General features: G+C 37.5%; 1 protein-coding gene across 4 annotated transcripts in view; it reads left to right on the top strand.

Moving 5' to 3' along the window:
* PDE4D (phosphodiesterase 4D) overlaps window positions 1–20,508 on the top strand; it is a 397,194-nt gene that overhangs the window by 290,312 nt on the left and 86,374 nt on the right. For all 4 annotated transcript variants that reach the window (XM_031051530.2, XM_034072748.1, XM_034072749.1 and 1 more), the window contains exons 3-5: window positions 1,876–1,912; window positions 6,848–6,921; window positions 8,045–8,094. In XM_031051530.2, coding sequence (XP_030907390.2) covers window positions 1,876–1,912; window positions 6,848–6,921; window positions 8,045–8,094 — 161 coding nt within the window. The remainder of the gene's footprint in view (window positions 1–1,875; window positions 1,913–6,847; window positions 6,922–8,044; window positions 8,095–20,508) is intronic.

Genomic DNA, 20,508 nt, shown 5'->3' with positions numbered 1-20,508 from the left:
TGTGCCTCTTTGAAGTGTCAAAACAGAAGAGAAAGTGGAGTAGCTATATGCAAAAAGTAAAAATATTCATTATAAAAGGGAAAAAATTAACAGATTTTACTGAGGAACAGGCAAGCAAGGTACAACACAGTAGATAATACCATTTCACAGAATTTGAAGACAAAGAGCATAATTTTTCTGGAAGTGAGGTAGAGTGCGTTTTCATACTATGGCATAAGTGAGAGACAAGAGAGAAAAGGAAAAGATTGATGTGGCTTATTTTCCGCTGAAGCCTTTGTGTAGCTGTCTAAGTCATCAAGTAATCCTGATCAGAAATAATAGTCATGGGCATTTCCTGATGTTTTCATGAGCCAATGAAAGCATGAAGTACTAAACCCAGGTGGTCATTAATTCTCCTGTTAATGCCCTGGGCTGTTTCATGATATCTGCAATAGCCAATTGGATTTGGCTTCAATGGGCAATTAAAGCCTCCGAGTTCCTCCAGTGGTGCCATCTTTCTTTCGATTTGATGTGAGAATCAGGCATACATACTTTCCAACCAGGGTGGGATTGTGTTTTCACCTGAAACAATACCTTATTTCAACCACTCCTGCAAAGGTGTTAAAAGTACAGTCTTCTTCCATAGGATCTGTAAAAATCCACTTCTGTATTTCCACTAACAGGAATAAAAGAGACGGTAATGAAAAGTTACACAGATATTTAAGCATTGTGATAATTCTGAATACTGGGGAGTTTTGTTTTGTCCTTACAGCCTCTTTGGCTGTACATACTGCTTTTTTATTAGGTTCTTCCAAAACCTGCAAAAACATTATTGTCTTGTGGACAGTATATAGATTATGAGAATGATCTTATAGCAACTCAAACACAAATGATATTTCTCTGTTTATCAGAAAGCATTTTTCTGTTTAGATTTTCATGGACTTGAAATCTGCTGTTAAATACATCATTATGCTTATATATCACTGAAATAGCACCAAAGTAATGGTAATATCTGCTGAGAACTGCAACTTGTAACTCATCACAATAAATTTACTGTAGGAAAATACAGACGAATTAAAAACAAAGACATTTCAGAAGATTTCTTTTCAGATTGGTTGCTGCCATATACTAGATACCGTGACTGAAAAGTCTTAAGTTTTCTTTATCAACGTGGTCCCCTGGAGAGACGTGACTCCATATCCTCAGTGTTACAGATGCTGCTCTTAAGCTCAACAGCCCTTCAAGCCTACTTGTATTTTCAAGGCTGTATTTTTTTGGAAACCATTTCAAGTGGCAGATTTCGGTGCTGAAGTGAAGGAACCTCTCTTTGCCTTCCTCGCTTCTGCCCTACAGTGCGTCATCCCAGAACCTTGCCCATACGTCACCCGTGGTGAGGGTGAGGTTGCCACAGCAACAGCACACACTTGGTCAGCCCCCTCCACAGCCCCCCCCGATAGCTACAGAAGCATGAATCAGTTTGAAAGTTTTACAAGGTTTTCATTTGACTGCGATGCACTGCCCAGCCATCTACAGTTGTTCATTCTGCACTCGCAAATCTGCTGGTAGACCTTCATGGGGTTGCTTTTGGTGTTTTTACCTCCATCCTTTGGGATGAAATCTCTGCAGATCAGTCCAGGGCAGTCAGTCATCTGCCCAACCCACACCTGTAGAAACCCTCCTGTTCATCAGCCATCCCATTGACACACCAGGCAGCTGGGCTGTAACAAAGTTGATATTTACTTTTCAAAGAATGCATAAAGCAGAGGTAGAGAGTAAACTGCAGAAGAATAAAACTGGAATTACCTATGATGCTTTGTATAACCTGAGCTTCCTGTTAAAAATAGTCACTTAAGTTTCCAGTAGTACCTAACTTACAACTCTGCTAATTTTTTTCAGACATGGAGATGACTTGATTGTGACGCCATTTGCCCAGGTAGGCACAATTTTGCCATATTTCTCACACAGTCCTGCAGTTTTAAGGACAGATATATTGCTTTCCACTGTTAATATTGCGTAACATCTGTTTGCTTGAAATGGGTAAAAAACTGTCTAAGCAGAAGTCATAAACCTCCCACTCCTGTTATCTCTTGCTTAATGCTTTTTGATTATCTGAAATGTTGAAGTGCAACAACACAATAAACACCTCTGATAGCTTTTCAAATACTGTAAGCAGATAGCCATGATGAAGACAAATCTGTGTTCTCTGTTATTACTCTAATTTTTATAATTACAAGTTCTCTTTTTGAACATCTTTTATGCATTCAGTGAAACATAATTTTTAGATGCAAGATGAATTTTACCCAGAATAGAGTTGTATACTATATATATAAAACAGGAAATACTTACACTGCTTTGCAAAACCATCTCTGTTTAAATTTTTCATTCAGATTCTGTTTTATAACATAGCAGCTCAAAATTCTACATAATTTAGATCAAAACTCCGCAATTTTTAGCAATACAGCTGTCTTACTGTGTAGCAAAAGTTAACATTCCTGAACTCATAATAGTAAGTTTTAACCTGTAATAGGAATGAAAGTTAATATATTGTAACTACAGTGGTAACAATAAATCTGTAAACTGTATGTGGTTGAACATAAATGGAAAGAGAAAGGTTGGGTCACATGGCAGTCTTAACTGTTAATAAGGTATCCAACTTCAGTCTCAATATGCAGGTTGCTTTGGTCTACTGATAAGTTGTTAATATTATTAACACTAATTTAATAGGTTATTATATATTTAATTATATTTTAAACACATACCCTTTATAAAACTCTATGATCAAATCCTTAATATGAAGAATACCTTCATCATATATTAACAGAGTAAATATTAAGCCAGGGCCTTTTCTAAGAATATTTTAAGATCTCTCAAATGATAACCATACTTTAACAGTTATGGAAACGAATAAATTACAGAAGAAAAAACAAGAAAAAAAGAAAAAGTAAAACCATTTCTGGTTCTAGTTCCTCAGAAAACATAATAACCCTAACTCTGGAGCACAGAAAAAACACAAATAGTATAGTGGTCAAGCAATCCAATAATACGTACTATAGCTGAGTTCATATTCATTGTCATCTGAATTTTTATTACTGATTATGCCACATAGATAAGGTAGGTTATAGGATGACTAGAAAAACGGCAAATATTACACTCCATTTAATTTTTTTTCTTTCCTTTGACAATACACCCTATTTAAGGGCAGTTTCATATTCTTATTGGTGTTGATGAATGTGCTACAACAATTATAGGAGGAGCACCTGAATGTTACCGTTATTTGCACCAAGGTCCCATAACTGATTATTTGAGAGCTTTTAGCATTTCAGTACAAAGCCCTGCTAGCAGTGTTTTAAATCAACCTGTTTTCATTTGTATTGAACAGGAGAAAGAGCACTCACAGGATGGGTTATTCCATGTCACATTCCCTGACAGGAGGAATTGAGATGCAGTTGAGAGACTATGCCTAATAGAGAGGAAGTGGCAGATGACTGGACTCTTAGGAAAAACGTAGCCCTTACCTTAAAGTTACTTAAATATGCAATATCCCATCTCTCAGAGGGGCCTGCTCACAGACTGCATATTCAGCTAAGCACAGGACCCATCCCTTTGAGTTACGTTTACCAGTGTTAGGACCTCAGTCAGAACTTCAGTAACTGGATCCCATGTGCCAATCTCTAATCATTTTGCAAATTACACTTTTAGTATCTTCCTAGAGCAATAGTTCATCATGCAGATGCATTTTGATATTGTAAGCAGCAAAAGCACCATTTTAATCTGTTTAGGACTTCCCTGTGGCAGTAGATCATGACATGCAGAACACAGGTTCCAGTTATTTCAAACCATCTGTATTTACTTCAATCGATCAGAATTGTTTCATCTGATCATGAGCCACCTGGTGGTAATAGTTCCAGTTTTAGCTTTCCTGTCTCTAGTCAGTGCGGCTGCATTTGAAAACTGGAGGTAGGGTAGCATGATGTGTCCCCCACATAGAATCCAGCCAGAAGAGAAGTTAATTTGCTGTTTTTACCAGAAAGGGAATTTTATAAGCTGAAATTAAAAAATCTATCACAAGGATATTATTAGTTGCACTTCCCTATATTGTAATACACAGCAACTGCTGTAATTTAATTACTCATAGAATATAGCTTTTCAAAATAAAATCATTTGGGTGATTTAAAATTTAAGGATGAATTCTCTAGGTTTTTTTATCATTAAAAAGGTTTGATTTTTTAATTCGTTTGCAGCTATTTGTATATAATGATTTTGAAAATAATATTATTTACTTAGAAGTTAAACCTGTAGCAGTTTGCAGGTGACTGGTTGCTCAAGAAACATCAAGCATAAGTAAAACCTCTGTGAATAGAGAAACTTACTTAAAGCAAATGATAATGAAAAATTGAAATATTATGTACTTATAGTATAATAGCTTTATAAATTTTAATATCTTTATACAATAAATCAAGTGGTCTATCTCCACTGTAGCCAATGGCCAAAGTTTTTGTTGCTGCATTGATATGCATGTGGGGATGCCTTACACTTGCAAAACTGTGAAAATATGTGCATGGATGCTAAAGCAGCTGGAATGCTGAGCAGATACTAGACATTTCACCCTTGAACTTACAGTTATCTCACCTGCCAGAAGAAGAAATCAAAGGATATACAAACCAAACAGTCGAATCTCTGCTTTCTGGACTCATAGTATCTCAGACAAATCTGGAAAAATCTGGTCAATGTTCATATTAGTGGGCAGGGTAAAAAGACTGTCCCTTAGCTCTTCAGGGATGAGAGCATGGGTACAGAAAAAGCTCATTAACCTCCACTCATAACCAGCCCTGAACAACCTTACAGCTCTGCACCCTTCTTGCCCCAGAACCCCGGATACTAAATGTCCTGTGATTTCAGATCCAGCACATACCACAGGGTTCATGTTTTCACATGGCATTGTGCCTAGCTGGATACCCTCTCTGAAACAGCCCTGTGCAGCATGCGCTGAGTTGTTCGTTCCAGAGTCCAGCAGAAGCAGAGCTAATAGGCATGGCTGTACCTGAGATCACTCACCAAGGAGTCAGTTAGTTACCTTCATACACGTTCCCAGTTTGCAATGCACCTGACAAAAATACACAGCCAGTTTGAGTACAACAGGGCTTACTGAGTAGGAACTTGCAGCCAGAAAAACCAACTGCATTTTTTCATGGCCTGAGACTGTTCTGGGAGCCACATAAATACGTTTCTCTCATAATACTAGCACAGCAAGCCATCTCATTATTCAGGTACTTGTAAACTGAATCCAGGCAGATTGATCAAACACAACTGAAAATGGACTGCAGTAACCAAAAATGTGTATCTTACCTTCATAGGCCCAGCTTTCCAACTTTATTCCATTTATGCTTTCCTTCCACCTTCAACTCATCCTTTCCTTTTATTTCATACTTTCCATACTGCAGCAGTTTTGCTTTGTATTTTATGCATTCAGTTTTGAACTTTTGAACTCCAGGATCTTCTTTCCCCTTCTGATCAGTTCAGGCCTGATTTCCATCTGTGTATATTAAACATCTAAATGCAACATTTAGTAGCATCAGTGTACCCTGGACATGCAAATTTGATGGCATATATAATTATTTTTATTTCATGGTGAATAACAAATATGTGAGTTTACCTCCTGATATTTGGAAAGAAAAATATAATTAAATTAATAGTCTAATTATGCAACAAATATATTTTGATTACCTTAAGTCATTTGAGAACTACCTACGGTAGCTTGAACACCTCCAGTCACTATTATCTCCTGAATATTTCCTGTCTGTTACAAGCTTTCACTAAATCCTTCTTTTCTTTTCAGCCCCCTGCTTCCTTCCTACCTCATGTGTAAACTTACGCAGCTGTGGAAAGATGGTTGTATCCTCCTCAACTCCTAGCTCTGGAACCCAGATTCCCATTTCCACCTTTGCTATTCCTACAGTGGATTCACCAGGGAACCAGCCCAGTTTGGGCTGAGAAAAAAAAATGAGCAACTCACGCACAGGCACACCATTAAAGAGTGTTGTTGCTTCCTTTCATTCCCGATCTGGTTCCAGACAACTTGTGGTTCCTCTCTGACATAAGCTGAACTACCCCTCCCTCGTTGGAGAAGTGAATCTTACTATCCTTACGTGGCACAAAATTAGTTGCATTTACCCAGCTAGCTTCAGAAGAGAGTGCCTATGCCACTTACAATGAGAAGACAGTCATCTGCTACTTCTACTAGCTGCTGTCTTGGATGAAATTAAGTCCAGAAAAGAAGTAGCTCATTTATACTACCTTTCCAGTGTGCAGAGTTTGTAAAAGCCTGCAGACTTTTGTGCCTGCTCAGGTTCTACCTTCCTCTTAACTCTGGTCTTCTGACTAAGTACCCAAATCAACTGCACCCTTTAAAGGAGCAGTTTTTATTTTTCCTGGCAGTCTAGACAATCTTATTCCTTTGTCCTTTAAGGTCTGTGTGGGCTGAACTGCAAGTGGAAGATTTTGTAATCATTTCTTATGCATGAAGTAGTAGTCTTGAGTGGGCTATTATTTTCCCAACATGAATGCTTTTATGGTAATTTTAAAGAACTAAGTAGTATTCAGTGAAAAACTTTCCTCCTCTTCAAGTAAGCTTACCTTTACACAACATAATGAGTTGTTCACGAGGAAAAAAAAGAAATAAATTATTGCCCTGGTATTACAGACATGTTATTGTTAAGTAATGGTCAAAGACTTCGGACAAACCAATTCTGGAAACCATTTACAGTTGTTTTGCAATGTCCTTTCCTTTTATTTTCAGCACAGTTGAACAGAGAAATGTCAGTCTCACCTGTGCATAAATTTTAGACTAAAACTTGTTTGTTTGTTCCAGGTGCTGGCGAGCCTGCGTACCGTACGGAATAACTTTGCCGCATTAACCAATTTACAAGATCGGGCACCCAGCAAGTGAGTGTCTGTTCTTGGCCACCGAACTTTTTGCAGTGATACTGTTCAAATGTAAACTAAGAATAACAATTAGGTGTTAGGGATTTCAGTCTGTGCCACCAAACCTGCATAAAACATGTGGATGAGTAATAAATTTATTAATCCCTTGATAGCTGAGACAATAGCCCCCTTGCCTATTAATTGCTCTTGCATTGCTGCCCTTGCATAAACTTGGGAGTGGTTTTGTGCAATTTGTATGATTTTCAATAAATTAGTCATATGTCAAAGATCATTCAAAGATGATCATTCAGACAGAGTCTGAGTCTTGCAAATGAACCAAAGTGAGCAGACAGCTACGCTCATTGTGAGCTACTCCCATGATCTGAGCCTAGAACTCTGCTTAATTTATCCAAGAGAATGACATTCCACTATTCACAGAGGTTCATGATTATAAATGAGATGTTATAAATATGATCTTTCTCCAAGCATGTTACAGAATCACAGTTAACATTAACATTAAATTTTGTAGTGGAGTTATTTCCCTCACCCAAAATGTGCGCATCTGGAACTTAGAAGTATTTAGCATTCCAAAACTAACTGCCCACCATTGCATATGCAATGCCCTTAAGAGATATTTCCAGCTCCTTGATTGGAGTATGCAGATCTTATGTAGACCCTACTTGCAGTCATCCACACATCCCTACAGAGCTGTGTCAGTTCAGCACCTTTTAGCTTTCTTCAGTGAGCAAAGCACTCCACTGAGCTGTTTGACCTAAAGATTATTGTGAAAGGTATGTGCAAAATAATGTGTGAAATGTATATGCAAAATAATAAAATGAAAAATAAGAAGAAAGGCATTTCAAGTAAGAGAATGTGGCAAATGCAAGCCATGTTAGAATAACGATAACTATCTATGTAAACTAAACTTGAAGTTAAGTATAAGCTCTAAGTATGATTAAGTAGGTTTTTAATGAGCTTGTAAATTCCTAAAATACTGCTGAGAACTTTTTTTATTTTTTTTTTCAATGCCAGGATATTCCAGTCCCAAATAATTTCCCAAGGAAATGTATTTTCTATTATATTTTTCAAGGATTCAGTCATCTCTGTGTTTATCAGGCATATACTTTTTTTTTCTTTTAAACAGACGTTCACCAATGTGTAACCAACCATCTATTAACAAAGCAAGCTTGACAGGTAAGAATTAGTATGACTAAAATTCCTCTGTGAAACCATCATGGGTTTCTAAATTTAATATTTACTTATAAAAAGTCTTACTGAAAATTGTATTTTATAATACTAACCTTGTGTTATTGGATACCCTTGTCTCTGTTTTTTCAAAGATGATTTTAGTCACATGGTGACTTTTGCATTGCATCATATTAACTTACTGATTTCTGTTTTATTATGCTTGTTTTAATTTAGATCCTTCCCAAATTCTTATTTTTTATATACCAGTTTGTGACTGTGTCATGATTACCTTCATTTGTAAGCTTTTGTAATGAAATATAGTAGAAATAACTGGCATGAGGAATTAATTGATCTTTCGTTTGGGTCGTAGAGTCCGGTAGCTATATTGAGGCAAAGTCTTGCATTATGAATCCTTAGGCAATAAGGAAAAAAATCCAGAACTGGCTTTACTGATTTAGGATGGTGAATTTTATCTCTAACATTTGTAAGTGTGTAAGAGACAAATAATTCCTTTGTAAAAGACACAAATTGGAAGAAAAAGACAAAAATTGGAAACAGGACTGGCTTTCTAGGTTATGTGTAAACATAACCTACGTAGCCTGTGGCACGTCTGGTTATTATTATGAAGAACTTGCAAATATGCATGAGAATACACTTTTTTTTGACCTCATATTTTTCACATCCTGTTAATCCATGTGTTGATACACTATGTAGTTTTCCAGGTAGTTACATTCTCTATGTTGGCAGAGTGAAAGAGCATTTGCTTTGTCCCTTGCTGAAAGTATATAGATATTTACTAAAATGGCAACTTATCATTTAAACCAAAAACTTAATGTTTCCAGAATTTCAAAATAGTTCTTTTCTTTCTAACTGTGTAATAGATTTGTAACTCAAGAAATAGTACTTCGGCTCTTTTGAGGAGAAATGTGGCATTGTCATGTCCAGTATTTTTTGGCTTTAGGCTCTGGAACATTAACATTGTTAGTTTTTGTTGTTGGATTGTTAGGGTTTTTTTTTTCATCTAGATTCACACGATATCCATACTTTCTTCTAGAAGACCCCATCTTGGCAGCTCTGTACAATTTTATTCTCCTAAAACCCATCATGTAATCTGAGCATTTGTGTGTAGGGCTCATCAGGGAACAGAAGATTAAATCTTTAAATTTGTTCTATAAACAGAAAAGCATCCTTAGTTAATAATGTTCTGCAATCATACTTAAATTCATGGTAATCAAATAAATAGGAAGGTGAGAAAGATAAATGCTTAGATCAATTAAAATCATAATCCTTTGTTAATGTATTCCTTTAAGAGGTAATTTCAAGTGTTGGTTTCAAATTACTTTCCATGAGACATTTCAGTTATTGATAGATGTTATGCCTATTTCTTCTAATCATGATATTTGTCTCATACAACACAGTAATGCAGAAGTGTGTTGCCTTAACTGGAAATAGAGATACTGGGAAATACAGCTCTTTCTTCAACCCCAGGGGACTAACTTTGGAAAGCCTGTAACACAGTAAAATCCCCAACAGTAAAAGAAAATGTGATATCCAGAAGAGAAGATATGCATGCATGTGAACACACAGCTAGCCTACCTTACATGCTTTCCCTCAGGTGTTTGCCTGAGTTCAGCTTCTATTCTTCAGTCAGAGAAGCTTCTCAGGCTGCAGGACCCAAGAAATACTCTGCTGGAAGACTCTGCTGCTCTCTTTAAATTCTCCCTGATCTGAAGGTTTCCATTCAGTTCTCAGAGTGCACTCTACCTGTTAGAAGCAATAAATCATCTGAATTTTTAGTTTAGAAGAAAGGTGGTGCCACCAATGCTGTGATTAATCTAGAAAATGTTTCTGTGCCAAGAAATTTAAAGGAAGCTAGAGAAGGCAAATAATAGTAAAGATAATTCAATGTAATGTAGTTTAATCTGATTTCTCAGAGATACTGCTGGAATAGCTGTGCTCAAATTATCCATTGAACTGGTTGAGCTGTGGCCTGTGTGCATTGGATATAACTAGCTAAAAGACTTTAATGATACAGGAAAGATATTAAGCCCTATAAAGCACGAAAATGGCTACAATTCGTTTTGATAGTTGAATCAAGATTGAGGCTAGATACTGTTTTGTCTGAACAGCATTGGCCATTCTTAGTCATAGACTTTTTGATCTTTTCATAACAACAAATTTCATGGCATAAGCACAGAAGTATGAGGCCTTTCTTGGTGCATGTAAAATCCTAGTAAAACATGTTGCGCTCCAGCACTGTGTTAAGAAGGAAGAGGTGTTACTAATATTTCCCCTCCTCTTGACATAATGACTGAAAACACAGATGCAACTAAGCTTTTTTTGCATTCTTATGGGGAATGTTTGAAATGTATCTGTGCAGATCCTTCCTGCTGAGAAATCCTCCTGGTCATGCTGTTCATGTCATGGAGTATCTGGAACAGTACACCGGACAGGTAGAGCTCTATCACACTATCCAGATGGCTCAGCTAGCAATTTTTGGGAGAGCTGATCACCATTGTAACAAACAGTGGAGCAACAGAAACGTTTTTGGGAATGCTCTAAATGGAGAAAGTGAGGATCACAAAAAGCAAAAGTGTAGCAAAAGTGAACTTCTGCAGAAGACAGGGGGAAAGTCACAAGGGAAAATAAGGGGTTTGGTAAAGCCAAGTGACTAAAGTAGCAAGAGCAAAATTCTCCCCTTTACTATTTTAAGAATTTGACCTGAGACATAAAGGAGAAAATGAATTAGCAAACAAGTAAGAAACTGTGGAATTGGGAAGTAAAGCAGTATCGGAATTAAATGTTCAAATTCTTAGAAGCAATGGCAACCATGATGTCCTTAAAAATTGCAGCGATTTTTCAAATAAGTATGTAGATATTGGTGACCAGAATATGGTCTGTTATATTCAGTATATCCACATAAATCTCTTCTGGAAATCGTGTGGAAAAAAAGCCAATGATTATCAATGGCATACTTGATCTTCAGTATCAGCCATGTATGCTACAGCAGCTGAGTGTGCTTTTGCAGACAAATTAGAGAACAGGAAGTGGAAGCTTTTCATGTAACAATGGACTAGATGACACTTTTCCTACTTGCTTTAGACATCTAAGATGTAGATATCTATTTTCTCTATAGTCAATGTGAATAAGCTGACATAATGTATATTATATGTTTTCTGTTGAGGGAGATGAATTGCTCTCTAAAGGTGCCATGACTGAATCCAGCCTGGGAGAACTCCCTGCTTGCACTGCACAGTACGTCCATGCATGGTGTTCTGTGCTTCAACCAGAAGAGGGGTTCCTCTCACAACAAGTCATACTTTCCACGCAGTGATATGAACGATGTTTTATTTCAAGTTGATAATAATTTTCTTAAAACAAATGAATTATAAATAACATTTCATTTAAAAAAAAAATGAAACTATTTGTGACTTAGGGGTTGAGCTGAAAAAAGTGTAAGCAAGCTTTATTACTGAAAGATTAGATATCTTTCAGTTCTTAAAGTTCTAATATCTGCATTTCTAACTCAGAATATTTGAATTAAGAAGGAACCATATAGTCTTTCTTGATGTGTGTCAGATTTAAAACTAATAGATGTCCCAGTTTCTTTTGTTCTTTACTGTGGCTTGGATTCTGCCAGAGCATAACAGGGGTGAAGTAAACATGAGAACATGAGCTGACAAAAAAAAATGCATGTGTATTGCAGATGTTAATTCATGTAATACTGGGGTAATTGCCACTAGCTTTGGAGTGGGTGTATGGGATTGAGGGGATCCTAATGCCTACAAAAACACAGGCTTAAAAATACAGAATATTTCAATTTTCAACAAAAGTAAACTTGTAATATACTATTAGTGTCACATTTTAAAGTGCTAAAGACCTTAGATTTTTTCCACAGCCCTGGTCTAGTGGGCAGGTCCCAGAGGACTGGGAGTTGGCCAGTGTGGCACCCCCCTACAAAAAGAGGGGAAAGAAGACCCCAGAAATTACATGCCTATCAGCCTGAGCTTGGTGGCAAGGAATGTCATGGAGCAGATGATCCCAAGTGTGTTCACACAGCATATGAATTAAAACAGGGGCATCAGGCCCTGTCAGCACGATTTCATGAAGGGCAGGTCCTACTTAACCAACCTGATCTCCTTCTACAGTAAGGTGACCCTCCTGGTTGATGAGGGAAAGGCCATGGACATTGTCTATTTGGACTTAAGTACAGCATTTGACACTGTATCCTACAGCAGTGGAGAAACTGGCTGCTCATGGCCTGGATATGTGGATTCTTCACTGGCTGGATGGTTGAGTCCAAAGAATGGTGGTAAATGTCATACTGAATTGGTGACAGGTCACTAGTGGTGTTCCTCAGGGCTCGGTGTCAGGACCAGTGTTATTTAATATCTTCAGTGATGATCTGGGTGAGGAGATTGAGAGCACCATCAGTAAATTTGTGGACAACACCAAGTTGGGTGGGAGTGTTGGTCTGCTGAAGGGTAGGGAGGCTCTGCAGAGGGACCTGGACAGGCTGGGTTGATGGGCTGTGGCCAGGCTCAAGGGGACCTTAATTACTCTCTACAACTATCTGAAATGAGGTTGGAGCGAGGTGGGGTTCAGTCTCTTCTCAGAAGTAACAAGTGACAGGACAAGAGGAAACAGACACAAACTGCACCAGGGGAGGTTTACACTGAATATTAGGAAAAATTTCTTCACTGAGAGGGTGGTCAGGCATTGGAACAGGGTGCCAGGGAATGGTGGAATCACCGTCCACGAAAGTGTTCAAAAAAATATGTAGGTGAGGCCCTTAGTGTCATGGTTTAGTGGTGGACTTGGCAGTCCTGTGGTAAAGGTTGGACTTGGATCTTGAAGGCCTTTTCCAACCTAGTTGATTTTATGATTCTGTGATTTCATACACAGATTTAGGCAGATGTGCAAAACTTGCTCTATTAAAGGTGTAATTGAAGTATATGTGTCACTACTCTAGATTTAGTCAGCAGGATTACATTTATAATGAGAACTTCCCACTCTCATTTGATTTGCCCACAAAATATATTTTTACCTTATTACAGAGAAATATTCCTATGGTAAACTGCACTGCTAAACTTCTGTCAGAGGTTATATAAAATGCTCTGAAATCCTTACTTAATTTTATTGAGAAAAAGGTGCTATCCTAAGGCACTGGAAAAAAAATAAATCTCCGGTTTTAACGGGGAATTTTTTGATAAAATGGCCTTTGTGCAGTATGTTGAATGACAGGTAAGTATTCTGTTCTTTGTACTTTTGCTTATACCCATATGCCTATGGTATTTTGAATAAACTTAACTCACCTCAGATGACTATTTTAATTTCAGGGTAAATACCACAGACATTTTCAAGTTTGAAAGTGATTTGTAGTATTTTTGTATCTTTCAGTCTGTCATAAATGCCATTATTTCATAAATTGGCAGATGTGTATCTGCAGACTCAGTCAACAGTTTACATTACTAGTGCTTGAATTAAAGGATTACAGGTGCTTTATATGCATGGAAATCACTGGCACACACATGTTGGTTCACCTCAGTTTACTTCCTAGGGGAATATGTGCAGTACTCGAATATAGGGACAGAGTTCTTACTAAGAGTCAGTTAAATGTGTCCTTTAAACTTCTGTGAATGCTTTTGAAATTCCCCCTTTATGTGAACTATGTGAATACAGCCATATTCATTACAACTGTTTTCTCAGATAAACCTTAAAAATAGTATGTTGTGTTGTTTGGTGTGGATTTTATATGATGTGAAGACTAGTAGAACAAGAGAGAGGAACTGACAAATTGAGAGGAAAAAACTCTGCAGAAGGTTATATATTAAGCAGTTCATATTAATGAACTCGTGAAAATGGTGGGGTTTTTTGGAAGATAACCATAGCACATATAAGTAAGGACTATTTGTCACTCTCAATTAGATAGATAAGTATTTATAATTTTGATATTTTGATCCAACTCAACTCCTGACTTAAAAAAACCTAACAGCCTTTTGCAAAATAACATCACAGGCATAATATTCTATTTAATATTAAATTGGAGCAGTTGACACAAAACAATATTGTAGCATTCAGAGTTGACTTATTTATCCTAGTTGCTTTCATGGCTACTCATTTAATTATTATGTATGCAACTCTATTGCTCTTTCATGTTGATAGCATCATTTCAGAATTTATCCATCCTCTATAAAGAAGTAATTTATTTAAAAAAATAAAATAAAATAAAATTTTGCTGGTGTTATGTAGACATCTGTATGGCACAGAACTAGGTGAAAGGACAACTCTTCATCTGTTACTTTCTCATGCTGCTGGTACTTCTGACAGCCTTTAAGCATCCACAGTGGCATCAGGTTTTGAAACTTGATAGGCAATTTGAAAGCATAGAGAAAAATTATTATGAAAAACTTTTGCTCTCCCCCAAAAATATTTTATCATCACTCAGAACAATTAACATTGGTCTGTAATCCACTATTTGGATTAATCACTCTACATTTTTTACTAATAGCTAAAATAAGAATGCAGTCGGAAGACCAGTAGTCTTTCATATGGGATGGAATTTCAAAAAGCTTTGTGATTTTTCATTAAGCTGTTATTATATAGTATTAAATTTTTTTATGGTCTGCATCCATATTCAGTTTTAGAGTTATCATAATGTACTGATCTCAGGGCTTTACATGCTGAAAGAGAAACAGATGGTTGAAATCAAATTAAGATTAAAAGCTAAATGACTGGTCTACATGGTTTACAGTGCCTTCCTGAATAGAGGGGCTGGAATTAGCTGATCTTTAAGATCCCTTCCAACCAATACCATTCTCTGATTCTATGATTTCATGAATTCAGATAGCAGATAAACAGATTCGTATTGTGCAACTAAAAGCAAATAAAGATTTAGCTTCAAGTGAAATCCCTCCAGCTGGTTCCTATAGTTCAGTAACCAATTAGCAACATAGATTTTTTTTTTGCTAGTTTTGGCCATTCTGTTTGCAAACAATGTCCAATTTTCCAACAAACATTCAGAATAAAGGGCTGACCACCATCAGCTTCAGTGGAGTTGAATCAACCCCCCATTACTATTGTAAAAAGTACTTTTTTTTTTAAAAAAAAACCTTTATATGGTTTTCTTAAATGTCAGTAATTTTTGCATTAAAAAAATACAGATCTGGAAAACAGCGGTATTTACATCAGCTACTCTTTTCAATTAATCATTAAAGGCCTTATCTAGGTCATGATAGCAAAAAGGAGAGTAATCTGATTTACAGCCTTATTTTCCACAATAAAACAAAATTATATTGCTCTGTGAGATAGAGGACACAATATATATTCAGCCTGGTGTTCATTCATATGGATCCTGCCAATAGTAAATGGGTTCAGCAAAAAGGCAGGCAAACAGAGAAACAGAAGTCTGCTCCTCACGCAGTATTTTACAGTCACTTTATCATCTTCAGGGGTAAAGTAGCTGCTTCTTTTCTTCCATATACAGAGTTTGTGAGCATTTGATATTCAGAAATGAAAGCTATATCTGCTTATATTCTATGAAAAACTAGCTCTGTATGTCACAGTTCGTGCAACATTCTCATGTGCTATAATGAAAAAATACCTGCTTAAAATGGGTAGTTAGAAAAAATAACTATAAAATTGTATTTCCCTTAAAGGCAGTAGTATTTGTGTCCCCAGTTCAGCCCCCTTTCTTGGTTTAGGGAAGAGTATGTTATTGACAAGATACAGGTATATCTGTGAAGGTTTGCTGAATGTTTTCTCTACCTTGATGTCTCCCATGACATCCTTGTAGGTAAGCTTAGGAAATGCAGGTTAGATTAACGGACGGTGAGGGGGATTGAAAACTGGCTGAATGGCAGATTTCAGAGGGTTGTGATCAGCAAAGTAGAATCCAGTTGGAGGCCTGTAATCAGTGGTATTCCCCAGAGATCAATACTGGGTCTGGTCTTATTCAACTTGTTCATCAATGACCTGGATGAAGGGCTAGAATGTACCCTCAGCAAGTTTGCTGATGATACAGAGCTGGGGGGAGTGACTGATGCACCTGAAGGAGCTGCAGCCATTCAGCAGGACCTTGAAGGGCTGGAGAACTGAGTGGAGAGAAACCCAGTGAGGTTCAACAAGGAAGAACCCCAAGTACTAGTACAGGTTGGGGGCTGACCTACTAGAGAGCAGTTCAGCTGAAAAGGACCTGGGAGTACTGGTAGGTGACTAGTTGACTATCAGCTGGAAGTGTGCCCTTGTGGCCAGCAGGTCCAGGGAGGTAATCCTCCCCCTGTACTTACCCTACTGAGGCCCTGTTTGGGGCAGTGTCCAGTTCTGGGCTCCTCAGTACAAGGAAGACAAGGAGCTACTGGAGAGGGTCCAGTGGAGGCCACAAAGGTGATCAGGGGTCTGGAGCATTTCTCTTATGAGGGGAGACTGTGGGAGCTGGGCCTGTTTAGTCTAGAGAAGAGATGACTGAGAGATCTCATTAATGTGTATATATATATATATATATATATATATATATATATATATATATATATACATCTCAAAGGAGGGTGGGAGGGTGCCAGACTTTTTTCTGCACCATCTTTGGAGGATGGTGCCAGACTCCTTTCACTGGTGCCCAGTGACAGGATGAAGTGCAGCGTCCATAAACTGAAACACAAGAAGTTTCACCTCAACATGAGGAGGAACTCTTATGTTGACGGTGGCAGAGCCCTGGAACAGGCTGCCCAGGGAGGTTGTGATGTCCCCCTCTCTGAAGACATTCAAAACCCAGCTGGACATGCTGCTGTATAACTTGCTCTATGTGGCCTTGCCATGGCAGGCAAGTGGACTGGGTGATCTCCAGAGGTTCCTTACAACCCACATGATTCTGTTATTTTCAGATCTTTATTTAATGTTGCAAAACTTTTCTAGCTATATGAGAGATTCGAAATGAGATTTTTACCTAATGCTTCTTGAAGTTTTGTGGGTTTGTTAAACAGTGATTAGCTTTCTCAAGGCAGAACAACAGGAAGAGGATTGACATGGTTTTGGACAACTTAAGCTGTTCATGTATCATCTCACATTCAAGGAAGTGATTAAAAATGAGGTACAGAACAAATACTCTCTACATTTGATTACGGTACCATAGAAGAATCTGAAAAATTCAAACTTCCTATATAGTGAAAGTATGTGAAAACTAAGAGTTCTCAGGATCACCTAAAAAGTTTAAAGAATGATTTACTGTCACCATACTAGTACTAAAGTGTGTGATTTTTAATTTATTAACAGTCTGTATCAGTGGAAACATATGGTTACATTACCAAAGTGCATATAGAGTGGAAGGCAGCATAGGGCTGACCTCTGCTTGCTCTCTTCATTCAGCACTTCAGGTTACTCTTCCTTAGGACTACAGCATAGCACAGCCTTGATTTGGAAATAGACTAACACATTTTGGAGTCAGAATAGTGATCAGTTTAAAACAAACTAACATGAGAGGTATTATCAATCTCCACATCAAAAATCTGATATGCAACCCAACACAGATCTTCTTCTCACCTTTAAATTGATCTCGTATTTTTCTGCATCAGCAAAAGTTCCTATATTCACTCAAACTGTCTGTTTTACGGGAAAGTTATGATGACAAGCTCCATGTGCTTCCTCTTCTCCTTTCAGCCCAGCTATGTCACTTATGGTCACTGGTAGCTGAGGACTGTATGTGACCCCAAACTGCATTTTCTGTATGGGTAAAAACAGCAGAACAACTGAAAAGAGTGAAAGGTGATTTGGTTTGTAGGACTGAGGTGAGAAAAATCAGAAAGAAAAATAGAACTCTTGTCTATGTCATTCTTTTCATTCTTGTTATGAATGCAGCCTGTTGGTTGATGAATACAGAAAATAAAACTGTGCAAGTGTGGCTTCTGATATGACCGTTCAATGCAATCTGAGGGCACCTTCGTTCCACACTTTGTCCAGCTTCTGACATCTCCGATCAGTGATGTATTATCATCTGTCCAATTGAAAAGGTAGATTTGAAAGTAGATCTCTCTTCCATTAACAGGTTACCAAGAAACTGGTCTATTAAAGCCTATTCTCTTTGTGAGTGTTCATTTAAAAATTAAAGGCTACATTGAGACTACCCATTAAAGTGCCTAAATTTGGCTTCTATTATATGCAGGCTTCTGAGTAGGTAGCCTGAAAAAGCAGTGAATCAGAGCAGTCACAAGCCAGGGTCAGACAACCCTGGAGAAAAGCAAGAATAACAGCTCTTCTCCTGTAGACAAAGTTCTGCAGGTTTCTCCACATAGTCTTTAGTCCACATTCAGATAAAATCAATACATTACCCTAGGAGTAGTGCTCACAGTTTAAAACCTGCCCCTGCACAACATCTTTTCGAGGAGTGACTTCATCACCATACAACAGAGACAGCCTCTTTTTCTCATTCTCTGACCTCATGCATTTTGCATTACATTCTGCAAAGTGACTCATCTTCAGCTGGAAGGCGTAATTCCAGGTGTGGCAATAGGAAGACTCACTTCTGCCTCCTTCACTTTCTCAGGAACCAAGGCCAAAAAAATTCAAGAATCAGAAATGCCTAAACTCAGGCATCTGCTCTCAGGCCAGGAAGGAGTTCTACCATTGTCATGAAAAATACCTTTTTTTTGTATATTAGGCAACTCACCTCAGATCTTTGGTGGTGGTAACTGGGAAATATGGAAGTAACTGGTGGGCACAACTTAGTCACATATTCAGACATGCTCCTGTGTTTCATGCTTCCAGTTGGCTGGCTCAGTATATCATAGAATCACAGAATGGTTTGGGTTGGAAATGACCTTAAAGATCATATAGTTCCAAGCACACTGCCATGGGCAGGGACACTTAACAAAGTTCCTCTGAACAGCCACAGGCTTTCTTTACAGTCAGGGGAGGCATGCAGATGGGTCAGGCAATTTGAGTGCTCTGTGGAGGCCCTAGCCCTCAGATGCCCAGGTAAGACCTTAAGAGTCATAAAATAGACATTACTTTGATGTCACTGTTCATAAAAGAGACACCAGCAGTACACAGCCTAACATAGTCCCAAATACTGTAAGGTCTTTCCTAGCAAAAAAACTGCCAGGCAGGAGCTGAAACGAGTTTACCAGACTGCTTTTGGGACTGCAAAAATGGGGAAATAATAAGAGACACTAAAAGAGCCAGCAGTTCTTACTGGACAGCTTTCACTTGAAATGTTTAACATTCAAGACCAAGTTATCACTTCTTTAAAATTTCCTAATCAAATCAAGCCACAGTGCACAGGTGGGTTTGCACAGCTCTATTGTTCTTGCTTTCTGTTAATAGAATTGGAAAAATAGTTTAGGATTTGTTTGGGTTTTTTTAAATTATAGTCCTTGATCAACTCACAGTTAAGAAGATTCAGCTCCATCTTATGTAGAAGAAGACTTTTTTTTTTTTTTTACAGGGAATGTCTTGCTTTTAATCCCATTATGATGGTACTCTGAATTAATGAAGCAGCTGTGGCCATATGCATAAATGTTCAGTTGATACTAAAATGAAAAACTATTTTTAAATATTTACATTAAAATGCTAGTAGCAAATTGCCAATCTAATTCATTATTCTTTTCCCATACAGTATCGTAAATTAATTTCTGTACCTGATATTTATCTTTAAAAGTGTAAATTAGATATGAAGTTGAAGTAGTTCTAAATTGGATAAAAAATGACGATAGACAGTAAATTACGGTAGTCTCTTTTAAATCATAAGATAATATAGAAATAAAAGGCTTCTTTCCTTAATAATAATGAACAACAAAGGATTAGAACTGAATAAGTGAATTTTGCCACTAAAGAATGTATTACTATGCTAAAGAAACAGGTAATAACTCCAGAATATATTACAGAAGTGATTACTGGATTAGCAAGCGTTTTAACATTTCCCTTGTATTAAATAAGCCATTTGCTAGTGGCTGTAGGCACCATTGAATCAATCTTTAATTGAAGGACTGCAAACATGACTAGAAATAAAAGCCCAGGAAGAAGTAATTGCCAAAGAAATTAAGAAGAAAATCAGAAAACAGTTTGACATACTCTGGATTCACTATTCTATCATTCCATGATTCTATGGTTCCTGAGCTAAGTATTATCAATGGGATGCAGAAAGGACGAACAGATGATGGGAGGCAGATAGTGGGAAAGAAATCAACATTTGTTTGAGGAAGACTCTTTAATACTATTATTGTTTATGTGGTTGTTGTTACTATTAATATTATTGGTTCTGAATCCTACTTCTTAAAGAGAAAAGCAGAACCAGAATTTTGGATAGGTTTGTTTCTTTTTAATTGGAATTTGGCAAGTAGAAGCATTAGCAATGGCACATGAACCCCATCCCCCAACTGCTTTCTCTATTCTCCTTTCTGTTTCCTAAACAAAAAGAGATCTGCATGATCT

This window comes from Melopsittacus undulatus, chromosome Z (assembly GCF_012275295.1).
Source record: "Melopsittacus undulatus isolate bMelUnd1 chromosome Z, bMelUnd1.mat.Z, whole genome shotgun sequence".
Taxonomy (NCBI): domain Eukaryota; kingdom Metazoa; phylum Chordata; class Aves; order Psittaciformes; family Psittaculidae; genus Melopsittacus; species Melopsittacus undulatus.
The sequence above is the reverse complement of the archived record's forward strand: the minus strand, read 5'-3'. Positions and strand labels throughout refer to the sequence as shown.